Raw genomic sequence first — 27,360 nt, 5'->3', positions numbered from 1 at the left:
TGTGATTCTAGTGGTTTGAAGACATCAGATTAGGGCCCATTTATGACTCGGTTTTTAAAATATATCCTCATTAATGTTGCTGCTCAAAGGACAAAAGAGCCATCTAGTGGTTAGTGCGAGTAAAGCGATGCTTCACGAAGCTTCACCGACACATTCACGATATCATTGACTTGTGAAAAAAGTGAAAAACACTTCTCTGTGGTCGACGTGTTGGGCTGTTTGAAGCCGCCTCGGCGAGTCACGACAGCTTGGATGGAGCCTCCTGACAGGTCAGAGTGTTCTCAGACGTTTGTCTTGCTCACAGCAGGCGGGTAAGTGCACTCCAGCACCTGCTGCCGAGCTCTCACGAACCATAAAGCTCCATTAGCCTCTCGCGCCGCGGCACTCCGGCGGAGACGGAATTAATCGAGGGGATTTAATGTCGGCGGGGAAACATTTCGGACCAGAGGAGTCGAGGCCCATAATTTATCGTCAGGAGATGATCTCGAGTGTCTGTCCAGCATCCAGCTGGAAAACATCACAGCAGCGGCTACACGGCTGCTCCAGCGCCCTCTGGTGGCTCTGACCTGGGTTTTTAAACTGATGTGATGGCGCCATCTTGCGGTTGTGTTGAGTTGTGTTATTTACTTTTCATTTTGTGACTAGCTAATGAAGAGGAAAGGGTTAAAACAATTAATTTGTATTAAATGCAATTGCAGCTAAATGAATTTGACTTTTGTTAAAAAATGAAAAAAAAAAAAACTATCTACCTGTCCTAAAAAATATTTAACTCTGGAAACGACTGATATAATCTCTCCACTAATGTTTTTGTCAAGAATGACTTTATAAAATGCTTGACTTTTCTTACATTTAAATGAAAAAAAACAGGCAAATGAAAACTAAAATTGTATAATTAAAAGTAGTGATAAATTGTATTGATCCCTCTGGATGTTGATGAAGCTTCATGAAGCAGTGTCATTATTTTTAGAGTCCACTAGATGGCGGTCTCTGCACTATTCTCCTTTGTTTTGAACTGTTCTAATGAAACATCACATCATTTTTAAACTGATGGCGCCACCTACTGACCTCTAAACAACATGACACTGCTTCATGAAGCTTCATCAGACCTTCTTTAACTGTTAAAAATAATAAAATTAGTCACAAATATTTACTACAAATGTCTTCTTCTTTTGTCAATCAGACAGTTTCGAGGATGAAAACTTGATCTAATGCTTCTAAAGCTTCTGTCTCTGGTGGACCACATGACTCAGCTGTCCCACGAGCTCCGCCAGCGACTCCATCTCCTGGTGTTCCTTCTCCAGCAGCTGGAAGCGAAGACCTGAGATGTCCTGCTTGATCTCCTTCAGCTCACCTGCAGAGCGTCGCCGGTGAAAACTGATAACAGAACAACACGACCAGAACTCACCTTCCTTCACGTCCTCGTTCTCCTTCTCCCGGCGGGCGTTGACCACGTATCTCTTGATGAGGCGATTCATGATCCTCTGTCAGGAGCAACAAATCCTTCATCAACTGTTGGGTCGGGGACCTGTTCTAGTCATTTTGGAGCTAATGGCGGTTCTCAAAGCCAGACCAGTTTAGAACCGCTGCTCTACTTTGACGACTCACTTGGTGATGGGTCTCGCTGAAGGATGCATCCTCACTCTGTTCTTCTTTTAGCTGAAAGGCATAGAATACGTTACATTATGACCGCCTTGATAAAGAAGAGCATCATGGTCGACAGGAACCGAAATCGACATCTTCTCCTTAACCTTGTCTACTTCTGTCTCCTCAGCCGAGCCGTCGTTGGTCTGGTCTCTGGGTGCGTCCCATATGTAGGATGTAATTCCGTTTAGAAAGGAGACCATAGTCTTGGGACTAGGGACCAGGTTGAAGGGGACGGGCAAAGTCCCTCGATACTCGAAGTAGGAGAACCAGAGCTTAGCTCTCGCAAACTTCCACTCCACGTCTGCATCGTTCTGGTGAGTAGAAGAAAGAAAGCTACTGTCTTTTTCGTGAAGTCTCTCTGATGTGTGAATGTGGGACTTTTTTTGGGGAGAATCCATATGATCCCCTAGCCCTACCTGGATTTCCTGGAAGGAGCTGTTGAACATGGCGATGAGCATGTTGAGTAGGACCACGACCATGATGATGTTGTAGACTCCGAACAGAACGTAGCCGGTGTTTTCGATAAACTTATGGTCCACATTGACCACCACGGACTTCACCTCCGACAGTCCAAAGATGGCCCAGAATAGGGTCTTGAAACTCTCCTCCACCCTTGAGAAGCAACACCGTCACGTTCCCGTCCGACGTAAGAACCTCTCACTACTCACGTGGTGAAGGCGTCGTTGTGCTTGGCCCCAAGGTAGTGGGAGTACAGGTTGAACATTCCCACCATGAACGCCACAAAAACGGTGATGAAGACCACCAGGAACTTGAAAATGTCCTTCACGGTGCGCCCTAGAGAGATCTGCAGTGGCCCGAAGCTTTCGTTGGCTGGCAGGATGTAGGCAATACGGGAGAAGCTCAGCACCACAGCAATAGCGTAGAGGCCCTCAGAAATGAGCTGAGGGTCCGAGGGCAGCCAACTGGACCGAGCTAGAACCAGACAGAGAATGTGTTACTGTCACGCAGGGATCAGACGGTTTTGTGCCAGCTTAATATTAATACTATTTTAATAAGTTATGAATCAAAATACTTGGATCAATAATCTTTTCCTAGTACAGATTTTTTTATCAAGATCTAAATTCTCAACCTCCTGTTAATTTGCTCACTCACGCAGCTGGAAGTATTGGACCTCAATGGGCAGCAAGGTGCTGGTCAGATCAGCGACGTGGAGGTCGACGTACCGCTGAGCCGAGCAGGCGTGCCAAAACGCCATCAGTCTGGCAACGAACGACGTCATAAAAATGGCCAAAATACTGAAGTCTAGAAGGTTCCAGGGATCAGAGACATATTCTCTAAGATCCTGGGACCAAATGTCTTGACATTCCTCCCAGATTTTACCTACAAGGAAATGTTTGACAGAAGAAACAGTTGAGAAAGAGTTCACTTAGGTGCAAGAGAGAACACAAAGTCTTGTGCCGTGAAAACCCACCTACGACCCAGAGAATAATTAGGATCTCCATCCAGGTCAGCGGCGTGGTCTTCATGCGAAACAGCTGTGAGGGGTAATCATGCGTCGTCATGTTCGGCAGCAACGACGGTCCATTAAAACGGTCCGCGGCGTTGAAGACCAGCAGGCACAGAAATATCATGAAGGAGGCGGCGTGGGATACAAACTTCAGGAAAGGTCCGCACATGAGTTTCCCCACCTGGAAGATTTCATCCATTCAGCAAGAATTTGTCAAGTGAGACTCAAGAGTGGTCAAGTGAAGGTAACATCTCACCCCCTGACCAAACAGAACTGTATTGGTCAACAGGAGCCAAACTGACCTTGCTTGAAGGAGCGACCCAGGACACCAGCGACAGAACTGGAAGCCCAACAGCGATTCCGAGAACCAGCAGGATTTTCACAGCTGTCGTTTGCTGTCGCAGTCCTGACCAGTTCTCATACCAGATGGAGAGAAGTTGTTGTTGACAGTTGGGGTGTGCCACGAACTGCACGACAGAAAGTGAGATGGTGGAACACAACCGAAAAAAGCTCCTTTTTTTTCTTTTACCTTCTTGACTTCGTACTTGATGGCCAGTTTGAGCCTGATGAGGTTTTCTCTGCCCAAAGGTTCGCAGCTTTTACATATCTCCGTGTCTCCGTTGATGACAGCCTCCACTTCATCCGTGTTCTGGCAAAGATCCAGCAGTCCCACCACAAAGTCTTTACACTGCATTGATAGTTTTTGGTAATCATTCTGAAACACAAAGTTGAAGGTAGTCAAACTACATACTGCACTATGAGAAAGTTCTCAGTTAGATTTTCTCAAACAAGAATTCTCTTCAGTCCTCCAGATTCCTTGGCTGGTCCTGCATTAGTTTCCCTGAGGTTACTTTACATGTATTACACCTCTGGTGTCCCCCCTACTTTCTACACCATCTATCAAAAGCTCTCCTGACCTTACCTCGAACTGCTGTCAATATCTTTAACATTGAGTCTCTGGTCTTCATAATGGACAAGTCTAAAACCTGAACCAAGAACATATTTCAAAATTATAAGCCAGTGAGTTTCAATCGTGCTACCTACCTTGAACTCCTTCTCAATGTTTGCCAAGACAGCCAGCTCATTACTCAGCTCAAGGGCCGCCATCACTGGGTCTTTGTTGGAGAGGGACAGATACGCCGGACTTGCCAGACCTTTATACGCGTTGATGCGGGACTGTGAATGCCTGAAGGCGTCTCGCCCCTGCTGCTCGCCGCAGGCTCCACACTGGCAGAAGTAGTCGTGTGGCCTCTCGATCAGAGCCCCCTTCGTCAGCAGGATGTAGACCATCTCGTACTCTCGGCACTGGGACGCCAGGATGATGGGAGTGATGTCGTGGGAGAACAGCGAGCCGTCCTCGTCGTAGGCGAAGAAGTCCTCCTGGACGTCCACCTGGCTGGGACTGTTGACCAGGATCTGGACGTCAGAAAAGGCCTGGTGGCTCAACAGCACCTCCACGATACGAATGTATCCTTTACTTATGGCCAGCAGAAGCGCGTCGCCGACCCTCGCCACGTGTTTCTCCTGGAGCAGCAGTTTGGTAACTTCCAAATGCTCGTTGGAAACCGCCAGCTGCAGAGCGTTCTGACCCATGTAGTTGACGCAGTTGACGTCCAGGTGTGGCAACTCGTCGAGCATCCTCTTCACCTCAGGTGCGTTTCCGTATTCGATGGAGACGAGGAAGTGCTCCTCTGCGGCGGACAGACTAGAGCACGACTGAGCGTGGAACAGGTAACCAGGTCTCAAGACCTGTCTCCGAAGTTTAGCCATCGCCGATCGCCGTCTTCCTTGACGAGTCCACTTCAATAAAACACATGAGAACAGAGCGATGAGAACTGAGCTGACATAAATTGGCACAGCAAGAATTTCAGAAAAATTCTGAGAGTATTAAAGTCGTCCACTTTTTAATAGTTTTCATGGCAACATTTTTGGTACAGAGTGGAAATAATTAAAGCCACCTTAGTAAGTAAGTAAGTAATATTTATTTATATAGCGCTTTTCGAGACCAGGGTCACAAAGCGCTTAGACAATCAAAACAATACTCAAAAAAGTACATACTTTAAAGATCAAGATGAGAATACTTAGTGTCAGACAATGACACGTGTAAGCATTGTGAGAAACCCCTACTGTACCTCAGAGGGTAACACTAGCTTCAACAGGTTGGACCGGTTGATCAGGAGGGCTGGCTCTGTGGTTGGAATGAAGCTGGACTCACTGGTGACAGCTGCTGAGAGGAGATCACTGAACAAACTACTGTCCATCATGGATGATGAAAGTCATCCTCTGAACACTGTCATCAGTGAGCAGAGAAGCAGAATGAGTGCACGAATGCTCCTACCCAGGTGCAAAACAAATAGACTCAGGGACTCATTCATCCCTCGGGCTATTAAATTGTACAATTCTGAGTTCGGGGGCAGGAGTGGAGTGAGAGTATCTGGATGTTCTGTTCTATGTTAGTCTTTGTATCCTTTGTCTTTGTTGTTTTTCTTTGACCTATGTTCTTTGTCTTTATCTTTATACTTAGATTGTGTCATCTTGTTCTTCCTCTTTATGTTCTTCTTATTATTTTATTTTTTATGTATTATTTTTTATTGTTTAGGAAAAATTGCTGGCTATTGGTAAAAAAAACAATTTCCCGAATGAGACCTCCTGAGGGATCAATAAAGTTTTACCTTACCTTACCTTAGCTCTACGCTAAGATGGACAGAGAACTACCACAGCGACTTAAGTTCACTGACTTGGGATCAAAACTTCTAAACGCAAAACTACACTTGACAGTAACCAGAAACATCTGCATTATTTTTTTCTAATATAAGGACATATTGTGCGGTTGAAAATCAATCACGGAATCAGGAAATATTTACCGACCCTCGTCTAGAAAAGCGCTTTATAAATATGAATTACTTACTTACTTACTTATGTTCTTACTAGAATAAGGCTGGAAACTTCTCTGATTCATCGTCGGCATGTTGTCCTTGTAACCCTACGGACCACGCGACTTGCAGCCAAGTCCGCTCTGAACTGTCTCTTTTTACTCATGGACTATTGTTGGACTTATAATTGTTGTTTCTGTACGGAGAAAAGGGACTCATGTGACACTGTCACCTTCTGCTGGACATTTGTTGTATTGCACATTGTTTTGTATTAAATAAACACAATTTAATAATGTCTAAAAATGACAATAATTAATCATTTAATGTCATTTCAGCCGTTGTAATTTTATTCTTTTCCTCATCTGGGTTAAGTAATTGATGACATTTAGCCTGTTTAGAAAGAATACTTTCCTATGCTTTTATTTTGACATCTGTGCTATATGAATGTGATTATTCTCGTAAATTGACAGTTTCATCAAATGTTTTACTTTTGTAACTCACATGGCAAAACAAAAATAAATAAATAAAAATATGGTCTTTAGTGTGCTAAAAAGGTGCAGAAATTGTACTCCTTCAGAACAAAACTTAACTATCACAAATCTGATATCATCATGCATAATAAGCTACTTGTTTTACTCCTTTTTTATGATTATTAAACTAGAATTAGTGTTTTACTATCTCAATATTTCATATCTACCAAAAAATATCTTGGTCGGCCAAATTTGGCCCCGGGGCCTGAACCAGACACGTGCAACATAGTTTCTACATGTTGAAGATGAGAATTTGAATTGTGTCTAAAATGAAATAACAAAATTGAATATTCAACATCGAATAGAGAGGTTTATTTGACAGGAAAACATTAAATGTTGAGAAGAATAAGTTGCGTCTTAAATGAAAAATGACTCACAATAAAAACATTATGTGTATAGATGTATGATAATCACGGAGGTATCATATAATGTTAATATTTCATTGTACAAAATGGCACTGGTTCCGTGTAACACAACATGAAGTCAGTTCATAATCTCCTTTGATTCAATGTGACAACAACAGCTTCAAACTGGATTCTTGTGAATCTATGGAGGCTGTTGAGCTGCTACCAGTGTGAGCAACAACAGAGCAGCAGACCTGACAGCTGCTCTGAGCTGAATTATAAACCTCCTGACATGTGCGATGCCACCCACGGAACCATCCTCCTGGCACGCCTCCAACTCCGCACACATTTATACCCTTTAGCTCGGTAGAAAAAAAGTCCATTTTAATAATAAATGTACTGTCATTTCTTCAAGAGATTCCATGTCTAACAAGGTTCCTGCTGTAGACAGATGATGAGAATGAATGTTCTTCTGAATTAGCCTTAAATAGATTTGCTTCAGTGATGGTGAGCACACAGGGCTGCTTATATAACATGAACTAGTGCAATATAAAGGCTAAATACTATGAGACATATGTTTCTGTTGTTGTCTTCTCTCCAGCAGATAAAATAAAAAAACAACAGTTGTCAGGCATGTCTTATTAATAGTTCAAACACATTCACCAGATTAATTCTGAATGTTACTTATTTATTGATCAATAAAAATTCTCTATTTTTTTCTAATTGTTCTCACTTACCTCAGAGCTGTATTGACTCCTCCAGTGTCTCACCAGCGTCCAATACTCTCTGGTCCTGAGTCCCACCTGAGCTCCCTCACGTAGGTGTCTTCTCAGTGGGCGGCGCCCTGACAACTTTCCGGGTGTGACCCGAGCAGCAACACTTTCAACCCAAGGTGGTTCATCTCTGTGCGCTGCAGGCATCAGGTTTTGTTGACCAACAATGCGCTCGACCGAGCTGCACAAATGTGATTTTCATTAAATGTGATGAATTATGCATAAGATTATAATACAGGCTTAGGTAATTCTGTAAAAGCATGGCCGACATTTCACACTGATTTGATTTTAAAAAAAAAACATGTTTTAGCACAATTAGATGGGCATACCAAACTTGCATCATTTTATTTAATTAAAATGTAAATTATTAAATATGACAATTACTGTCATAAAAATGTCACAATTTTCTATTAATAATATAATAATATAGTTCTGTTTTGAGGGGTATTTCTTGTTTATAAATGTCACCTTTTTATCTGAATAATATTTTCAAGTTTATCATAAAATTTAACTAGAAAATTGCATTTCCAGAAGAAAATGCAGTGCTAATGCTGCTTCTGATGAATCTGTAAACATCCCATAATATAACTTTATCCAGTAGAATTGGACATCCCTTAATAAAACTGTATCAAGTACAATTTGACATCCCATAATGCAACTGTATCAAATACAATTGAACATCCCATGGTAAAAGTAGGTTAGAATTAGTAGTAAAATAAATGGTACAATTAGTAGAGTAGAAGTAAAGTGTTTTTAAAAGTTGAATGAAGTTTTGGTGTGAAAATCAGGTACATTGATGTTTCTTTGAGGGAGTGATGAATAAAAAAAATTCACAAGCAACAAAAAATTACAAGTAATTACTTTTGTACTGTCTTTTTTATTAACATACCTTCACCAGTTACAAACAGACAGGGGTGTAATAGTATTACGTTCTTCCTGGGGTGAGGTATCAATTTTCCGACAACAGTTTTTCATAAATTACAAACGTATGCTTCGTTGTTGTTGTGGTTCATTGAATATTGGACCTGATAGGACCAGAGCTAAGTACCTCGAATTCAGCTCTGAATATTTGTTGTGATGATTGGAAGTCCTTCAGTTTCAGCAGGATGAAGACATGGTCTGGTAGAATAAACAAGACAAAATATAAAATCCAAATGTTCAACTGTATCTGTGCCTGTAACAAAAATCAAAGCATCAAACTGTTCTTCAAAGGCTTCTTCTGTCTCTTCGGTAGTTCTATCAATCTTTACTTTTCAGACTCTCAGACCCCGGAGCAGATGTTTGCACTGGACCACTTTGAGATCCTGAAAGGAAGCAACTCAGTGATTCACAGATTTCCAAAAAACCCCACCAGGTTCAAACTCCTCACTCCTGATATTCATAAGTGAAGCCAGAGTTGTGTTAGCGTGTGTGAAGCCCTAAAGCAAGGTTTCTCTCAGAGACCGTTAAAAAGAACCTCTGACCACCTGAACCTGTTTTTGGAGTTTTGAAGATCTGTTTTCTCTGACTTGTTCCACCAGTTAATATTTGTTTGTGTTTATTACAGCATGATCAGTCACATGATGTGAAGTTCACTCTTAACATTCTCAACATTATTGCATTTTTGTTATAACGACTCAACAGCGACACTGAAAACCAGAAGTTTTGTGACCCAAACTCAACATCATCTTGTCTCGAAATTTTGACAAATTTGAACTGAAAGTGTAAAGTCACTATCTTTAGATTGAAACTTCTAAAAAGGCGAAATATTCTGATTTAAGCTTTTGACTCGACATCTTCATCAAGACTTCAAATTGATTATTTGTAGAATTTGTCATTTTGAAAGACTTAAAATTCCGACTTCATTTAATATATTTTTCTCTGAGGTCCTTGAAGATTTAGAAATACTGTAAGTACAAAAGTTTTTGCCAATAAATCTTTTAAAACCACAGTGTACTTATGAACGTAAGTTGTTCTCTGTATATTGGCTCATTTAAGATTCGGTTCAACTCATACTTTCATCCGCATCCTAGAACAATGATTTAAAGTTGAACAAATATCGTTTTTGATTCCACCCAAAAAAAATAATTTCCTCTTTTTTGTGGTTTCAACATTTGAAGATGATTGAGCTTGTGTTGGTCGAAGTGGGAACTTCTCATATCAGTCGGTTCTATACTTGAAATATTTTAAGGAAAAACACTGAAAATATGGATAATTAAGTTGTACTTTATTTGTATTATAAATACGACCTGAAAACATAATCCCCCAGTCGCACAAATACTAATCTATGAAATATTGATAAATTAATCTGAGCTGAAGTATTTAAACTAAAAGTGCAGTTGCGTTTTACTTCATATGTTATTAAATCAATAAAACGATTTGTTGTACAGATACAGTGTAGGATCTAAACTTTAATTTAAGAATAATTTAAACTAAATATTTATATATAAGGCACTGCCGAGTTGCGCTAAATAATTTCCTATTCACACCAGCAGGGGGTGGTATTTGCACATGCTATCGAACCTGTTCTCTTCGCTTTGAACGCATCAGCCAGAACTGTTTTTTATACGCTAAACAAAATATCACATGAATATAAATAATAAATAGTGGTTAAGGTAAAAACGTGAAACGTAAATGAATAAGTCACTAACTAAATTATTAAAGACGTGTCTTTACTATATGTATGGCAAAACTAAAATATGTTGTAAGACGAATATATTTCATTTCTAAAAGAACATTTATCTTGAATTGCTGCATTGTTCTATATACTAGTGTTGATTCACATTTAAAACGCTTACATAAGCATTCACGCAAATATATAACGCACCTGAAGGCAGCGACCGATGTGGCGCCCCCTGCAGGACACGCGGCAGTAGCGCCCAAAAGTCGTTGCCAAGGAAATGCGTCCCTAGTTTCTGTCGCGGAGTTGAACCGTCAACCGTCTGTTATTGTCGTCTTCTCCTGCTCTTTTGCGTTTGTTTTTGAGTCTTAAAAAGTCAGAATATTAAATATAAACGTCGTACGTGTAGAATGGAAGAGTTAGCGAAGAGATAGATGTTAGCTTAGCAAGCTAGCCACCGAGCTACCTCCACAGCCGGACGAGAACAAGATGCAAAAGAACTTCTACCTTCACTCGTATCCTTTATCGAGGTATTTTATTTAGTTCCTCACGTTTTTATAAAGTATCTCATAATACAACCATAGTTGTTGTTCGTTTTGATGATTTTTACTACAGTATTTTATTATTGTTTGGCAACATAGTGTGTTTTCTATACACAATGTATTGTTTGGTGCTGTATAATAATCATATTAATATACAGTATTACTTTATAAATACTCTCTGACTTGGTCTTCAAACTTCTTCAAATGTTCCTCTGATGGAAGACAGCAACAATTTTGTATTTATTATTATTATTATTATATCTATTCATCACTCTCACTATAACTTTCTAAACATCTATCAGCCTTTTACTTTTTTGTAAATATTTATTGAGTTCATATTTTATCAAAGAAACTTTATTTTAATTTAATGGTTTCTAAATATTTAAATGTCATAATTGTGTTTATTTTTCATTGATATTCCCCCCTTTTTTGAAATGCCTTACAAAAAGTTATTTTATTCTTTTTTTTTTCTTTGTCTTTTAATATTCCTGCCGCTCAAAATTATTTGAGTTAATATTAAGATCATATTTAGAAAAAAATATGCATTTCAACTCATTTGTAAATGTTATTGGCATTTATATATTTTTTCGTTTACGTTTTGTTCACTCTTTTCAAGTTTGCTGGTTGTCTTTTTTTAATTCCTGTAAGGCAAGTCACATGATGTGTTCAGCTCTTGACCAGCTTTAACTCTTGACTCTTAATACTGTGACATAAACCTAAAAGTCACTTTCTCTCATTTCAAACAGAAACAACTAAAGTGTGTCTTCTTTCCCACTTTGATTTTTTAAATTTAATAAGTTACTGTAATTAAAAAAGTAGCTTTCGTTTAAACGAGTCTCCAAACATATGACTTCAGAGTTCTATCCTTGCTGCAGTTATGTTCCCCCTACCTACACTCTCTAGATCTATGACCCCCGACCCCTAGTATACCTTTCTTTACCACCACCTCTTCCTCATCTTCTCTCCTCCTCATCCATGTCAATCAAAACTGTATTATTCTGGTTGGCAGAACTCAGATTAAGTTTAATTTCATAGAGTAACTCTGAACTCAGGTGAGTCTAATTTTCCTCAGCCTTCTCTCCCAGAAATACAATTTCAGCAGCAGATAAAGGATGTGAAGCGAAGGAACAACTTTTCTCTGACGAGCAGAAGCTGCGAAAAGCACGAGCTAGGAGACTCATCCTAGAGACGAATCGACGGAGGAGGTCAGTTATATTCCTGCTCTGCTATTTTATATTGTTGTTGTTTGTTCTTTTTATTTATATCACTTGTGACCGGACGTCTTTAGTGACTTTTTTATCTGTTAGCACTTAATCTTTAGTGATTAATGGACATTTAACTGAGGATAATTCAGTCAAGTGGAAGCTTCTATGTATGGTCATGAATGTTGCTCATGTGAAGTCAAACTGATTGTCTAAGTGACGAATGCATGAAGTAATTCCGTCTGATGAATCTCTTCCGTGGATCAAGGGCTCTGGAGGACAAACAGAAGCAGAGGGACGTTCGTGAGCAACAACTGCGAGAGAAGGTCCTCCAACTGCGGCGACAGCGAATACAGGAGGCGACCGAGCGCTTCCAAAAAGCTCATCTTCAGCCTTCTCAGCGTCAACGTACGTAAATCCCCCAACTAAAACTAAAACTAGGCAACGTTTTAATATGCTTTTTCTGAAACTATCTTTCATTGTGTTGCAGTCTTTGGAAGGAACATCCCGACCATCGAAGAGGCGCTGGATGAAATTAAAAGCAACTTAAATGGGCACAGGTGAAACCAATGTTTACCAATATTCGTGCGACGAGTTTACTATCAACATGTAAATGAATGAGGATTGTTCATGCTAAGATATTGTATAACACTGTCCATAAGATTGTGGTTCACAAGTGAGCGTCTTGAGGCTCCGGTGAGGGGAAAAAGCTGAGGAGTTCTGCAACTGGAGATCAAGAGTTTCTCTGTCTTGACTCAAGCTCAGTCTTCCAGGCGACACTGGGAGTAGAACCTCTGACCCTTCAAGAGAAGGCAGTTGTTGTCAGGATGTCCCTTTGACGTGTTCATCAGGGAGGAGGCCCTGGGTCCGAGCCAGGACTCTGGAAGGTTGATGTATCTCTCTGAAGTGCTAGAGAAGGGTTTTTTGAAAGGGATGTCTGGACCTCTTGACTCTAGCGGCTGCCACTGTGACCTGACCTCAGATATTAGCCATGTATTTATTTATTTTACAAAATACACGGATGACTTTCTTGATAACATTCATTTGATGAAGTTTTTGAAAGATTCCAAAACTTGCCACAAGCCAATATTTGTCTTATACAGGGTCATTAATCCTATGCATATATGATGAAATGTAATATATATATATATATATATATATAGTCCCTAAAAAAAGAATAGAAATGATGCTTATCGAAACATTTTAACACATGGTAACATGTGGTACACATGACTTACCAACAGAGGGCGCCATACATCGTTTAATTTTCTTATTGCTGGTAGTGATGTTTACATGAATAATTGAAAAGCAGTACTTGAAGGTAAGAGTTTGGAGTTTAATTTAGTTCATTAAATGCTTCAGGTAGGAGCAAAAGTACTTTGTTATTCAGTGTTCATAGTCAAATAGATTAATATTCACGCATCTATTCTTCTCTGCAGGAGCGGATACAGTCCGTCAAAGACCACTCTGGTGATCGACTCGTCTCCTCGGCCTCGGTCTCCTGGGATCGAGCATCAAGGGCTGAAAACTGATGTCAACAAACACAAGGACGTTACAAATGTAAGAGTCCATATGAACACAACACACTCTTTCTTCATGTTTGGCAACATGTTATTTTTTATATAAATAATATAAAGTTTAATTACTTGCTTAATTACTTTATAAATAGTCTCTGGATTGGTCTTCACACTTCTCCAAATGTTCCTCTGGTGGACAGCAACAATTTTATTTGTATTTATTATTATTATTATTATTATTATTATTATTATTATATCTATTCATCACTCTTACTATAATTTTCTAAACATCTTTCAGCCTTTTATTTTTTTGTAAATATTTATTGAGTTCATATTTTATAAAAGAACAGTTATTTTAATTAATTTTTAAATGAATGGTTTCTAAATATTTAATTGGCATAATTATAAGTAAGTAATTTATTATTTGTATAGCGCTTTTCTAGACCAGGGTCACAAAGCGCTTAAACAATCAAAACAATATTCAATTGTGTTTATTTTTCATTGATATTCCCCCCTTTTTTTAAATGCCTTGCAAAAATCAAGGTATTTAATGTGGCCCCTGAGGAAATATTATTTGGTTCAATAACACAACAACATACTCTTACTTAATTTGTTGTTACTAAATGAACTGTAACTATTAGAAGCTGGTCAACAAGGCATCGACATAATAGAAGATAGAGAGATTCAAGCGTATAATTGTACATGTTGTTCTTGTCGTCTGGATACGCTTGTTTCCTCCCACATCTATCAGACACAGGGAAATGGACGACTCTAGATAGTTTAAGGTGTATGGACATGTCACCCTAAGTAGCTGAGACAACCCAAAACTCTGACCCCACCCCATGACATGAAATAACTAAATAAAACTGAATACATTCTTGTGCGTCTGAGCATGTGTTGGTGAACACAAAAATGTCTTTGTGGGCAAAATAAGTGTTCTTGAGTTTGAGGAAACGATTGTGAATCATGAATAATTGACCAAAAGAAAAAGGTTAAAGGTTAGAATAAGTCAAGTTATAAAGAGACAGAAGTTTATGTAATCAATTTTTTTAATTAATTCAAGGTTATTTATTGAAGGCTTTTCGTGTGAGAATGAACTAAAAGGTGTTTTTTTTACAGAACAACCGTCCTGCTAACAGGAAGAACTCTGAGAGTCTTGTGTTGAAAGACAGTCTGGAGAGTCCGTCGTCCTTCTTCCTGTTCGACGCCGACAGGCCTCGTCTTCACCGGGACAGAGTGAACTTCACTTCCCCGTCGTCTGGCCTCACTCCGTTCTTCGTGCGGAAACTTGAGGAATCCGAGGAGCTCCACAACAAGAACTGGAAATCCGATACACAGCCTTATTTGGACAAACAACAACTTTTCACGCTTGTGGGCGCCGATGCAGGACACAGTGACGCCGTCGTCCGCTCTATTAAAGCTGCTTGTGGGAACGGAGAATTCTGCGGCTCCCTTCACGAGCGCATTCTGGACTTGAAGCAGCAGATGCTCGGGAACGACACGCCGTTGAAACTTCCGTCGGCCCCGATTCTTCCATCACCTGGAAAAGACGCTATATTGGTGCATCACCCCAATATCTTGTCGAGTCACAGCAGCAGCGACAACACGTCCGGTCAAGAAACTAAACAAGAACATCCTAAAAATGACCTCAACAGACTATCCAGCGCCAAGAACGAGAAGCCCGTTCATAAAACACTGCTGCATCAAACACGTGCTACAGAAGCGGTCAGATGCGTGGAGGATGAGGGGAAATACTCGGTTGCCATGGCGACCTGTGACCCAACAGACAGGGACCAGTTCATGAAAGGGATTCTCAGGAATCAGCTACAGAAAGACGCCGTTCATTTTCGCGATGACGTCGTGTTCGCTCAGCAAGTGGCTTTGGCGATCAGGGACAGCGTGGAACTGACCCGAGCCAGGGCGAAAGAGAAGGACGGAGCGAGGGCGGTGAAGAAGAAGCTGCGCTGGTTCGATGGCGGGCAAGAGGACGAACAGACGACGGGGAAATTGTGTCATTCATCTCAGTCGCAGGACCACCGTGCAGGGACGGTCCCGGGGGGTTCCAAACACGGGCGCGGCATCACGACCGGTTATCACTTTACAAAGCAAGCATGGGCAGATGCTGGGGTTCAAGTCAACTTGCCCCCGGAACCCACAGGCGAGGTCAAGGTGCAACCGTGTGTCGCCCGCACCGACGGCCCCTCGGTCCCCTGGAGAGAGCGCTGCGAGAGAGCCAGGGAAGGTTCGGTTACGCTGCGGACCAGAAAGGGCATCGCCGTGCGACCCCAATCTGCCACCGAGGTGAGTCGGATTGCCAAGACGCAAGGGAAGATGATAGCGCCCCGCCCACCTCCTCCTCGCACCCGCCACGCCCCTCCATATGGCACGACTTCTGCCGCCGCGGACCGTCAACAAGACGACTCGCTTCGCCCTCCTCACGTGACCGGCATCGACTCGAATACTCTCACACCGTCCGGGCCGTCTGAGAGCACTCCGAAGGTCAGGCCGAGGTCGTTCCCTGCAGACCGAGCAGAGCAGGCGAGCGCCGGGAGAAGCATTTGTTTAGAATGCACTCCGACCGAAGAGCAGATCTCAGAGCTGTGGCACTCGGTCCGCAGCGCTTTGACCTCCCAGAATGGTAAATGTACTTGTTGACTTCTGATATCCTGACTAGAACGTTAAACTAGAGTGATCCAATGGTTTAGTAATCCACTATTTTACTTGAAAATAAACATTGATTCAGACATTAAAAAGCATATTTTCCAGTAGTTAAAGAGTCCATAGAAACACACACACAAAATTCAATTAATAATTATTGACCAACTGGTTTCCTTTTACACAACACAAACTAAATTAATATAAATAACGGTAAACAAAACAAAACTGGGGCCTTTTGTTATGGTAGTAGGACCAACCAAACCCAGACCAGATTCACCTGTGGTTGAGTCAAGAATTACACAGACAGTATCATAACTCCTGAATGATCAGTGGGATTAAAACGCACAGCTGTTCTGCTGAAATCACTGAGAGGGGGTGAGAGTGTTTATTTAGGTAAAAGGTGAGTCTGAAAGGGATTCTACTTGAGTTGGAAGGAATGTTTCAGGTCCTACAACAGCAGCTTAAAGCACCTGGATACTGACTTGACAATAAGCGAAAATGTTCTTTTCTTATATATCTCGATTTTAAATTGTTCAAAACGTCATCTGAGTTTGATTATTCATGTCTGTCTAGTAGCGATGATCTGATGAAGCTTCATGAAACAGTGTCATGTTGTTTAGAGGTCAGTAGGTGGCGCCATCAGTTTAACAATGATGTGATGTTTCATTAGAACAGTCGTTCAAAACAGAGGAAAATAGTGCAGAGACCGCCATCTAGTGGACTCTGAAGATAATGACACTGCTTCATGAAGCTCCATCAGACCTTCAGTAATGTTTAGAGTTCATGATGATATAAGTTCAAACTCCAGGTTGGAGTTTTATTTTATTTAAGGTGTTCACAGCAGATTAATTGCTTCTAATGTCACAAACAAAACCATCACATGCGTGTCAAGAGTGAACTTTGAATTATATAACAAGTGATGATTTTTCTTCAACATGATGGTACTTTATTCCTCATGAAACCTTTTCCTTCTCTACCAGCTGACGGTCGTGCTGTGGGAGGAGAGAAGGTCCGACCGCCCTCAGGCCAGATCAGCAACAGACCTCCAAGCTGGTCTCAGGTACACACAAGCCTCTGGTGAAGAACAGGAAGTTATTAGTCAGGATTAGTTTCGTTTTGACTTGTTGACATGTCTCTGCTGAGAGTGACAAACTTCAGTGTTTTTTCAAGGCTGGGATAATTTAGTCAACTCATTTATGGTGACACTGTTTAGGTCAATTATGGGTGTATTTTGGTGATTCACGTTTATTTGTGCTGGTCTAGAATTAAGAAAATCAGGTGTTTGTTCTACTTGTGTCTTCTGCAGCAAAGGAAAGAAGCAGCAGACTCATCCAGACCAGAGACCCACACCTGCCAGACCACCACAGAGGAAGGTATTGTGATTCAGTTGTGCTGCTGTGTGTAGAAGGCGGCCGAGTTTTATACTGAAAGTGAAAACACACATTTCTCAGCTGATGATGAACGTCTCAACCCACGGATGAATAATTCAAGTCAAATCTTGAGATGGTTTTAATGTAATTGTTTAGAGTTTTGTCACGATAGTAGAGTACAGATTAAAGGCGCCGACGGGGACGGCTGCCTCTCCAGTAGCTCCGCAGCAATTTCTATAATTTTCTGTTTTTATTAATTTTTTTTACTATAATTTTTTAAATGTATACTTTTTTTTAAAACAATTTCCTGAAGGAGACCTCCTGAGGGATCAATAAAGTTTTACCTTACCTTACCTTACCTTACAGAGGTGAGACAATTAAATATCCTCAGGGGCCACATTATATAATCTGACTTTTGTAAGGGCCTGTCAAGATAGTTTACTTTAGGAATAAGAAATGTTCACAAAAAAGAAATACAGCCAGTGTTCCTCCTTATTACGTTTTATTTACTTATATTGTACTTGTTTTTTTCAAATCTGTGAAAGTTTGAACTTTGAGTGTTTTAATAGAGAGAAAACTGTGAGAAAATGTTAATGCCTGTCTGAGAAAAGTGTATAAAGTGTGTGGTTAGGGGTTTTATGGCCTTAAAACATTTATAATTATTGTAAAAACTAAAGCTCATTTCTTCGCGGATTTGGTCAATCGCGGGTTATATTTAAGCGAGGGACCCCTGTATGTTGATAAAAATAATATAAATAACTACAAAATTAAATTACCTATCAGATAAATGCATACTTGAACATATAAAGGGTAAGGGCCACATGTGGCCCTTGGTATTCACTTTGCCTAGGTCTGCTAAAGTATTACGACATACAGTATATCCCAATATTGTAATATCTTGACATATTCTACACAACTAAAAACACAATTTGACTCGTTATTAAGTATTAATCAAAGCAAGTCAAAACCATCTGGTTAAAAACAACTTTTCCATTGTGTTTTATTTGGCGCCATCTAGTGTTTTGGAGTGTGGAAGTCACATTTTTCTTTCAACCCAGTTGAAAAATCGAAAACTAAAAGATGAAATGCCTCTATCATAAGTTAAAGTACCGTGATATATTGCATTATATTTCAAAAGATATATAAACAAAAACAACTTTTCCATTGTGTTTTCTTTGGCGCCATCTAGTGTTTTGGAGTGTGGAAGTCATATTTTTCTTTCAACCCAGTTGAAAAATCGAAACTAAAAGATGAAATGCCTCTATCATAAGTTAAAGTACCACGATATATTGCATTATATTTCAAAAGATATATATATATATATATATATATATATATATATATATATATATATATATATATATATTACACCACGTCTCCAAACTGGAAAGCTCTGCAACCTTCCAAATTCAAACTGTAAACTCCAGAAAACATGATCTAGAACTGATCCACTTTTTCCAGCACAACACAGTGTAATTATCAACACAACAAAGGTGATTTTACGACGTGCCTGAACGCAGCAGTGGGCGTGTACAGAGATCAAAGTAGGCGAAGGATGGAGATGACAGGTTCGGAATTGTGTTCTTGTCATGGGTTGTGTCCCTGTAGATGTTAAACATGTGTTGTTTCGTGCAGATTTACCGACAGTCACTGCTCTTCTAAACCTGTAGCCTCAATTCTATTTTTCTTTTGGGAATTTTTTGGTTTTATTTCTATTTTACGATGCATTTTTTTGTTTGTTTTATTATATTGTTTCTCATGACTTCAGCAGGAAATGGTTCATTCACTCTGGAACAAATTAGATTCATGTTTAAGCTCTCACTACACTGTGGTGACGAGGAATGAGCTGCAGACCTTGAGAACTTGAACACAAATTTCCCACAATCCTAAGTGATGTTTAACAGTTGGGCCCTTTAGAGGGTTTGAACCATCGCACTATTACTGTGTGGCTTTTTTAACATTCTATAATGAAATGGTGAATGTTTTCGTGGCCAAACTATGTTGTTATTTATTCTCACTTGATACTGATTAAATTGTCTAGGACAGAAACTACATTTTTTTTATTGACAAATCTTGACACGCACATCTATCAACAGTTGCCGTCCCGCGGCGAGAAAGTGCAACGATTCTGCAGCATCGACAGACCGAACATTTGACGCTGTCGTTAGAGGAAAGGAAAATCCTTCTCTCCCTGGACCGACTGGACCAGCAGCTTCACCGTGAGCTCTTTGGATGAACCATAGTATCTGACGTCTGTGTTGTTGCTTCATGTCCCTCCTGCTGTTTCCAGGCGTGTGCGAACAGGCCGGGCTGGAAGCACGAGTTGTGAGTAGCATTGTGTCTCCTAAATCATCAGGTGAAGTTAATCATCAAGTTTTTTTTGTTTTCATTCTAGGCGGACAAATACAACAGGAACAAATAATTGTCACTTTAAAGGATGATTCCTTATGTTAATACTAATATCTGTATAATCTTAACAGATTTTTAATTAAAATCTTTATTTTCTTGAATCGAATTATGTATTTTTTACAAGTGGAATCCAAGTGTTGGCCCTCATAGTATGTAACAACAGAATGTAAAAATCACAAATGTTGTGTGAGATCCCAGCTCTCCAGGGTTGTTCCCAGCCTGACGTGGTAGGTGTCAGGATCTTCCATGTTCAACGCTCGCAACTAGGAGAGCTACATTTTGTTTTAGCATTTTAAATATCGTCAAAAGCAAAAGCAGTTGAAGCATCATAAAACAGTCTCTTCATTTTTAGAGACCACTAGATGGCACTGCCTGCTCTCCGATCTCTTTTTTGTAGTAATGGTCTGGTGAAGCTTCATGAAGCAGTGTCATGTTGTTTAGAGGTCAGTAGGTGGCGCCATCAGTTTAACAATGATGTGATGTCTATTAGAACAGTTGTTCAAAACAAAGGGAAATAGTGCAAAGACCGCCATCTAGTGGACTCTGAAAATAATGTCACTGCTTCATGAAGCTTCCTTAGGTCATACTATTTTCAGTTCATTTAATGAGCGGTCAACAGCGCCACCTAATGAGTATAAAATGAAGCCAAAGCATCATGAAGCTTCATTAACCCGTGACGAGCAACAACAATTGTTTCCACCTCCTTCAGTGTTGAATAAACTTTGTCACAAAGATAATTGATGATGTCAGAAAAGACACAGCAGTCTGTGGTTTGTGTGACGTCACTGTGTGAAGAAAGCTATGGACTAACGGAGAAGAAAGTCGCCGCAGTTGTGGGTTCAGCTTTAGATGACAAAAAACAACTTCAATCATCCACATGAAGATCAACACAATCTCCCCTGAAGGAAAAGAACCGAACAACATGAGCGACAAAGTCAACCTCTACCACTTTGACCCCTCGTATCCTTCAGCTGTGTCAGTGTCGTGTTGTTCTTTGTGTCACACTAATATGTGTGGGTCAGTATTAAGGGTGTGTATTTGCGAGAATCTAGTGATACGGTACATATCACGATCCAATATATTGCGATACTGTAGTAACAAGGATATATTTCTAATATTGTCGAGACTCTGGTGTTGCAGAATTTACAGACCTCATGTCTCTTGACGATTTTTTGTAAGCAAAAATGTGTCCAAACATAATGTATCCTCTCATCCTCAGTCACCACCGGAATCTCATGGGGTTTTATTGTTTCTTTAGCTGCAGAGGACGTAATGACTGCTGCAATCTAGCGGCTGGAAGTTTAATTGAAAGATATCTGCACTTTAATGGTAAATAAATAACTAAATTATTGTATTTTAAACAGAATTTTATTATTCAAAATGATACAGTACTGATAAATATCGATACAGTATTGTAAAAAAGGGATATAAAAAAAGTATAGATGTTCGCACAACCCTGGCAGTATCTGATTGTTTGTGTGATCATGAACTTGAAAGAAAACTGAGCTCTGATGCAGATACTATCAGTTGCCTCCAGGGGAGAAGCAGAAGTTGTGCCGAGCCAGAGCTCTCTTGTTCAAGAAAGAGACCAATCGCCGCCGACAGTAAGTAGCCGCTCGCATCAACCCATCTGTTTCTCCCATCCACTCATCCACATGTGCCGCCGTCTGGTGAGCAGAGCGCTGGAGGACAAACGGAAGCAGTTGGAGCTGCAGCAGCAACAACGCCGAGACAACGTCCTCCAGCTGCGTCGCCAGAAGCTGCAGGAGGTGACGGAGAGGTTCCAGAGAGCTCACCTGTGTCAGGCTCAGAGGCGACAGCATCGTGAGTCACGCCTCTCGTCCGGGCTCCTGTCCGTCATAACTTTGGTCGACAGTTTTCAGGAGGGCCGTGCCGACGATGGAGGAGGCTCTGGTGGAGATCCAGAGCAGTCTGGGCTCACAAGGGTACGAGCACCTCATCATTTGACCTCATCTGTCTTTTGAACTACTATAAAATATTTGGTCTGCCTAGACATTTTATTAGGCCTGGTGTATGGTTGGTAAATGATCAATGTCAACACGGATGGATGGATGGATGGTGGGAGGGATGGATGGATTGATGGATGGATTGATGGATGGATTGATGGATGAATGGTGGGAGGGATGGATGGATGGATGGATGGATGGTGGGAGGGATGGATGGATGGATGGATGGATGGATGGATGGATGGATGGATGGATGGATGGATGGATGGATGGATGGATGGATGGATGGATGGAGGAATGGTGGGAGGGATGGATGGATGGAGGAATGGTGGGAGGGATGGATGGATGGATGGATGGATGCAGATACTCTGACTTTTGTAAAGGGCCATGGATGGATGGTGGGAGGGATGGATGGATTGATGGAGGAATGGTGGGAGGGATGGATGGATTGATGGATGGATGGTGGGAGGGATGGATGGATGGATGGATGGTGGGAGGGATGGATGGATGGATGGATGGATGGATGGATGGATGGATGGATGGATGGATGGATGGATGGATGGAGGAATGGTGGGAGGGATGGATGGATGGAGGAATGGTGGGAGGGATGGATGGATGGATGGATGGATGCAGATACTCTGACTTTTGTAAAGGGCCATGGATGGATGGATGGATGGTGGGAGGGATGGATGGATTGATGGATGGATGGATGGATGGATGGAGGAATGGTGGGAGGGATGGATGGATTGATGGATGGATGGTGGGAGGGATGGATGGATGGATGGATGGTGGGAGGGATGGATGGATGGATGGATGGATGGATGGATGGATGGATGGATGGATGGATGGATGGATGGAGGAATGGTGGGAGGGATGGAGGAATGGTGGGAGGGATGGATGGATGGAGGAATGGTGGGAGGGATGGATGGATGGATGGATGGATGGATGGATGGATGGATGGATGGATGGATGGATGGATGCAGATACTCTGACTTTTGTAAAGGGCCAAGGTCATTAGTAAAAAGGTTCAAAACCTAAAGCTTATTTAGCCATGAAAAGCCAAATAAGCTACAACTGTTATTTTAAGTTACTATATAAAATAAAATATAATAAAAGCCATGTTTTGGTATATTTCTTAAAAAACTAAAATTAACATTTTATAGTGTTGTTATATGTTGAATTTGATCCATTACAAGTAAAACTTTCAGTGCCGTTGGGATGCAGATTCCTACTTGGACCCCCTTAAGTTACTATATAAAATAAAATATAATAAAAGCCATGTTTTGGTATATTTAAAAAAAAAAAAAAAAACATTTTATAGTGTTGAATTTGATCAATTACAAATAAAACTTTCAGTACACTATGCAGATTCATACTTTCACCTCCTTAAGTTACTATATAATATAAAATATAATAAAAGCCATGTTTTGGTATATTTCTTAAAAAACAAAAATAAACATTTTATAGTGTTGTTATATGTTGAATTCGATCAATTACAAATAAAACTGCAGATTCATACTTTGACCTCCTGAGGGCCGAACAAACACAATCAAAGGACCACATGTGGCTCCCGGGCCGCACTCTTGTACTTATAAAACGCATGTGAGCACCCAAGTAGGACTCTTTGTACTGAAGTATCTCGATGATCCAGTTAATAGTTGGATCAATCTGCAGATATATCCGAGCGTACAACACATGGATTGATGATGTCACAGTTCGGTGGAATCTCTAACCAGGGTAGCGGACGTTATGTTCCTGGAACTAATGTATATACAAGCCTGTATGTCGAGAGACTCATCTCACTTCATCTCTAGACTCAATGAGCTGTTGTGTTCACGTCAACATCCTGTGACTCAAAGAAAATCAGTTTTTTTTCTCATGTAGAAACCATCAACTTGCCATGGAATCGAACTCGCCTCACTCCAAGCGGCTGCCACTAGATGTCACTAATGTCAGCAGTAGAACGAAGACCCACGTAAACCCCGTTCAGGTGAGCTGGTTTCAATTGTTATTTCAATGAAACCGTTTGTTCGTCCCTCAAATGTCTTCATGTTCCTCCGCCAGAACAGCCTTGGAAGAAAATAGAGTTCCATTTTATTACAGTACTACTCACCTGCTGGCACTTTTAACCCCACAAAAAAAGGCACCCCCTGCTAAGATGTTGCTTGGCTGCTTCCCCTGTGGGCTAATCCGACAAAGATAAGGATTGCAGGGTTGTTTGACTGCGTTCTTTTACAACACAAATGACCCGATTGACCTCCGTGTCCCGGTGATTTAACCGGGGTCTAGAAAGGAGCTGTGGTGTAGAGAGAGGTGGGCTTGTTTGTTTCGGGGGCTCGGCTGCCTCGTGTTGATGGTGCGGATCCGATGGCTCCGTCTGTCTGGTCGATCTGAAAAGCTCCAGTGTAACTGCAACGATGATATCGATCAGAACCTACTAGTATGAGGTCATTGTTCTCAGCAGGTCGTATTCATGAGGAAAGTTTATCAGTAGAAGGATCAGCGCTGAAGAGTCGCAGATCTGGTTCAGCTTAGCTGAGCGAGTCACAGGGATTTTTCAACCGACCGAACCAAGATCAAGTCGTCAAGCTGCGTTTCCGATGTTGACACCAAACGCGACTCTGATGACGCATCTTCAGAGATCCCTAGAAGTGCCTAGAAGGGTCAGTAGGTCATCGTGAAGTACACAACAACTGTGCTTAAAGAATTAAAACTTTATCCGACTCATCCCTGTACAGAAGAGGTGAATACTTTTGTAGAAACGTTTTTCTTTTTACTTCTTTCCCTTTAGGAAAACCATCCTCGCCGCTGTGATCCGGACCCCTGGTCAAGTCCTGGCTCCAAAGTACCCCAAAAACTGAGTCCTGAGAAAACAGTTGCTTCTGAAAGAGTGAAGACGGAAGAGCTGCCGGAGAGAAGAGTTCGGTTCATCGTAGGGATCCTGAAGAGGGACTGTGGGTACGAGCGAAGGGAAACGTCCAATCCGTGCGACTCGGGTTCGGTGTTTCAAGCGGCCTCGGCAGTCCGGGACAGTGTTGACCTGACGAGGGCGAGGAAGAAGAAGGGTGGGGGGGAGACGGCGTGGATGCGATACCAGTCCAACGCGGAGCAAGTCCCCGGCTCAGAGGACCACCATCCAAGTGGAACTCTAGTCTCAGGATGGACCACACCCTCCCCCGGTTATCACTTTACAAAGAAAGCAGACGTCGGGGTTCCATCGTTAAGCAGGACTCAAGGCTCCAGGATCCCTCAGAGAGCGGGTCTGACCAGAGACGGGTGGACTCCTGGTCCCTCTCAGAGATTTGTGGGACGACCCCAGTCCGAGGTCACAGAGACCAAGATCATGGATTCTTCCCGGAATCGTTCGGCGGAGCAAAAACCGAGTCCACGAGAGTCAGAAGCAGGTTTTTACCTTCATGGGACACATCACACCAGTGCCACGACTGTAGCGGGCAAGAGTTCACACGCCGGCGGGTCTGGACCAGGACCGCAGAACCACCTGAAGAGGACTGGCAAAGAGAAACATATTTACAACATAAACGACAAAATCCCGGAACTCTGGAACTTCGTCCACAAAGGCTTTGTGTCGTCTGAGGGGAGAGTTCATTTCTAGAGTAAATGACCACTTCATTATGACCACCATTAAATGACAGACAGATATAAATGAAGTAGTACCATAATCTAACCTTTTTTGATCATGTTTTTGGACTGTGGGACCAAACAGAGTAAACCCACACAAAGCAAAGACATACAAACTCCACACTGAGAGGGCGACCACAAGCAAATATTACTTAAAGACCCTTTATTTTAAAAGTATCTTGCAAAAAAATGGAAGATTGATACAATAAGGTTAAAAAAACTGAGTAATGAATGATCAAAATTATAAGTCAACCTTGTCAAAGACATTTCCACTGGAACAGTTTTGTAGTTTCATGAGAGTTTATTTTCTGAGGGCCACATAAAATTCAATTTCCTACATTTTCAAGATGGATTTTAGTTCAACTTTAGTTTCATTTGTCAGTAAATTAAGTACTTATTAGAGAGTACACTAGAGAGTTGAGGAGACTATTGATGCGTCTCGTGGCCCCGCCCTCACCTGCATGTCTGGTTCTGCCACAGTGTCTGGCGTGCTGGGACTCGCTCGTCTGTCAGGAGGTGATGAAACGTTCCTGCTGTAACTACAGAGCTGCGACAGATTCCTGCACACGGTACAGAGAAGGGAACCATGTCCAGCTCCGTCACCGAGACCTTCACGAGCCACCAGAAGTCAAAACGACAGTTTTTAAGTCTTCTTGCAAATGAGGACCATCCGTTCATCTTGTAGCTTCTAAGCTCAACAAAGTCACGAGGTCTGTGTCTGTCTAGGCTGTTCCTACATGTCGCCTCCTATAGAGGGCGGTCACACTCGCCTCTCACTGAACCAGTGTGTGTGTTAACATCCCATAATAAGGGCCCGGGATGTGTTGTGAGTGAGTGTGACAGCATGAATCCAGTGGATGAGCAGCAGAAACGTGGAGATCTGTTGACTAAAGCGACCTGTCTGCTAACTGGGTGGTCACCCCCCCCCCTCACACACACACACACACACACACACACACACACCACACACACCACACACACCCACACACACACAACCCCCTCCCCTTCAGACCCGCCCCTCCCCCGTCCATCTCTTTAGTGTGTCTGAGTGTGTTAGGCTGATGTGAAGATGACCGTGTGTGTGTGTCAGAGATCAAACATCAGTCCGGCCTCCAAAACAAAAACAATTGGAAGAACTGGCGGCGACTTCCAGAGTACTAACACTTCAAATACTTCAAATAAATACTACAAGAAAATACAGGGGGAAGTATCCATTTGTTGTTTTTGTCTTCTACAACTATTGTCGATGATAACTTTTTAGTGTTTGTTGCTGCTATCTGTACTACCACTTTGAGTACTATTATGTCTTCTTTAAGTATTTCTACTACTAAGTGTCCGCCAGTAGTTGTCACTCTGCTATTAACCACTGTTTCAATCTTGCATAATTTTTCTAAAACATAATATTTCTGGTGTTACTAACTCAGTAAACTATCACAAGTACATGTGTCTTCTACTGCTGCTTGTATTTGACTTCTACTACCAACTACTGCATATGATGCTGCCACTGCCTTTAGTGTAGTGCTGTGGACTACTAATACTGTTACTAATAATACTTCTACTATGTCGACTACTGTGTTAAATACTACGTGTACTACCACAATGACTTCTTATACTTCACACTATGTTAACTACTGTGTTAAATACTATGTGTACTACCACATTTACTACTTATACTATGTTGATGACCGTGTTAAGTACTACGTGTTCTACTAATTGACTACTTATACTTTTATGTGGACAACTGTGTTAAATACTATCTGTACTACTGCATTGACTTCTTATACTTCTACAAGGTCGACGACTGTGTTTAATAATATGTGTACTA

General features: G+C 41.3%; 3 protein-coding genes across 3 annotated transcripts; 2 read left to right on the top strand and 1 right to left on the bottom strand.

Annotated features, from left to right (window-relative positions):
- Nucleotides 1-27: 27 nt before the first annotated feature.
- On the bottom strand, nt 28-5,551 carry trpc6b (transient receptor potential cation channel, subfamily C, member 6b). The gene is made up of 12 exons (XM_087796484.1): nt 5,245-5,551; nt 4,157-4,912; nt 3,642-3,827; nt 3,415-3,579; nt 3,077-3,293; nt 2,758-2,985; nt 2,313-2,577; nt 2,061-2,256; nt 1,749-1,955; nt 1,606-1,656; nt 1,406-1,481; nt 28-1,351 (listed from the first exon to the last, which is right to left on the bottom strand). The coding sequence occupies exons 1-12, from the start codon at nt 5,374-5,376 to the stop codon at nt 1,215-1,217; spliced, it is 2,616 nt and encodes an 871-aa protein (XP_087652610.1). The 5' UTR covers nt 5,377-5,551; the 3' UTR covers nt 28-1,214.
- Nucleotides 5,552-10,514: 4,963 nt separating this feature from the next.
- Nucleotides 10,515-20,030, top strand: LOC148075255 (uncharacterized). The gene is made up of 11 exons (XM_087795751.1): nt 10,515-10,746; nt 11,859-11,978; nt 12,244-12,383; nt 12,466-12,535; nt 13,415-13,535; nt 14,612-16,130; nt 17,131-17,210; nt 17,457-17,523; nt 19,617-19,739; nt 19,811-19,845; nt 19,916-20,030. The coding sequence occupies exons 1-11, from the start codon at nt 10,721-10,723 to the stop codon at nt 19,940-19,942; spliced, it is 2,328 nt and encodes a 775-aa protein (XP_087651877.1). The 5' UTR covers nt 10,515-10,720; the 3' UTR covers nt 19,943-20,030.
- A 544-nt stretch (nt 20,031-20,574) lies between these two features.
- LOC148075254 (uncharacterized) lies at nt 20,575-25,838 on the top strand. Its single transcript, XM_087795583.1, has 6 exons — nt 20,575-20,889; nt 21,447-21,533; nt 21,608-21,753; nt 21,806-21,875; nt 23,781-23,886; nt 24,688-25,838. Exons 1-6 carry the CDS (start codon nt 20,807-20,809, stop codon nt 25,507-25,509), a joined length of 1,314 nt encoding a protein of 437 aa, XP_087651709.1. The 5' UTR covers nt 20,575-20,806; the 3' UTR covers nt 25,510-25,838.
- Nucleotides 25,839-27,360: the final 1,522 nt, after the last annotated feature.

Source organism: Callionymus lyra, chromosome 7 (assembly GCF_982586985.1).
Source record: "Callionymus lyra chromosome 7, fCalLyr1.hap1.1, whole genome shotgun sequence".
NCBI classification, from domain to species: Eukaryota; Metazoa; Chordata; class Actinopteri; order Syngnathiformes; family Callionymidae; genus Callionymus; species Callionymus lyra.
Note: the sequence above shows the minus strand (reverse complement) of the source record. Positions and strands in the feature narration are given on the sequence as shown.

Excerpts from the sequence above, each read along its gene's own strand:
- trpc6b (XM_087796484.1), bottom strand. The coding sequence starts at position 5,376 with ATGATGGACAGTAGTTTGTTCAGTGATCTCCTCTCAGCAGCTGTCACC. Across the intron at positions 1,956-2,060 it reads GCTCCTTCCAGGAAATCCAG|AACGATGCAGACGTGGAGTG; the intron begins GTAGGGCTAGGG and ends TCTACTCACCAG. Across the intron at positions 1,352-1,405 it reads GAACGAGGACGTGAAGGAAG|GTGAGCTGAAGGAGATCAAG; the intron begins GTGAGTTCTGGT and ends GACGCTCTGCAG.
- LOC148075255 (XM_087795751.1), top strand. The coding sequence starts at position 10,721 with ATGCAAAAGAACTTCTACCTTCACTC. Across the intron at positions 11,979-12,243 it reads GAGACGAATCGACGGAGGAG|GGCTCTGGAGGACAAACAGA; the intron begins GTCAGTTATATT and ends CCGTGGATCAAG. Across the intron at positions 13,536-14,611 it reads AACACAAGGACGTTACAAAT|AACAACCGTCCTGCTAACAG; the intron begins GTAAGAGTCCAT and ends TTTTTTTTACAG.
- LOC148075254 (XM_087795583.1), top strand. The coding sequence starts at position 20,807 with ATGAAGATCAACACAATCTCCCCTGAAGGAAAAGAACCGAACAACATG. Across the intron at positions 21,534-21,607 it reads GAGACCAATCGCCGCCGACA|AGCGCTGGAGGACAAACGGA; the intron begins GTAAGTAGCCGC and ends TCTGGTGAGCAG. Across the intron at positions 21,754-21,805 it reads GGCTCAGAGGCGACAGCATC|TTTTCAGGAGGGCCGTGCCG; the intron begins GTGAGTCACGCC and ends TTTGGTCGACAG.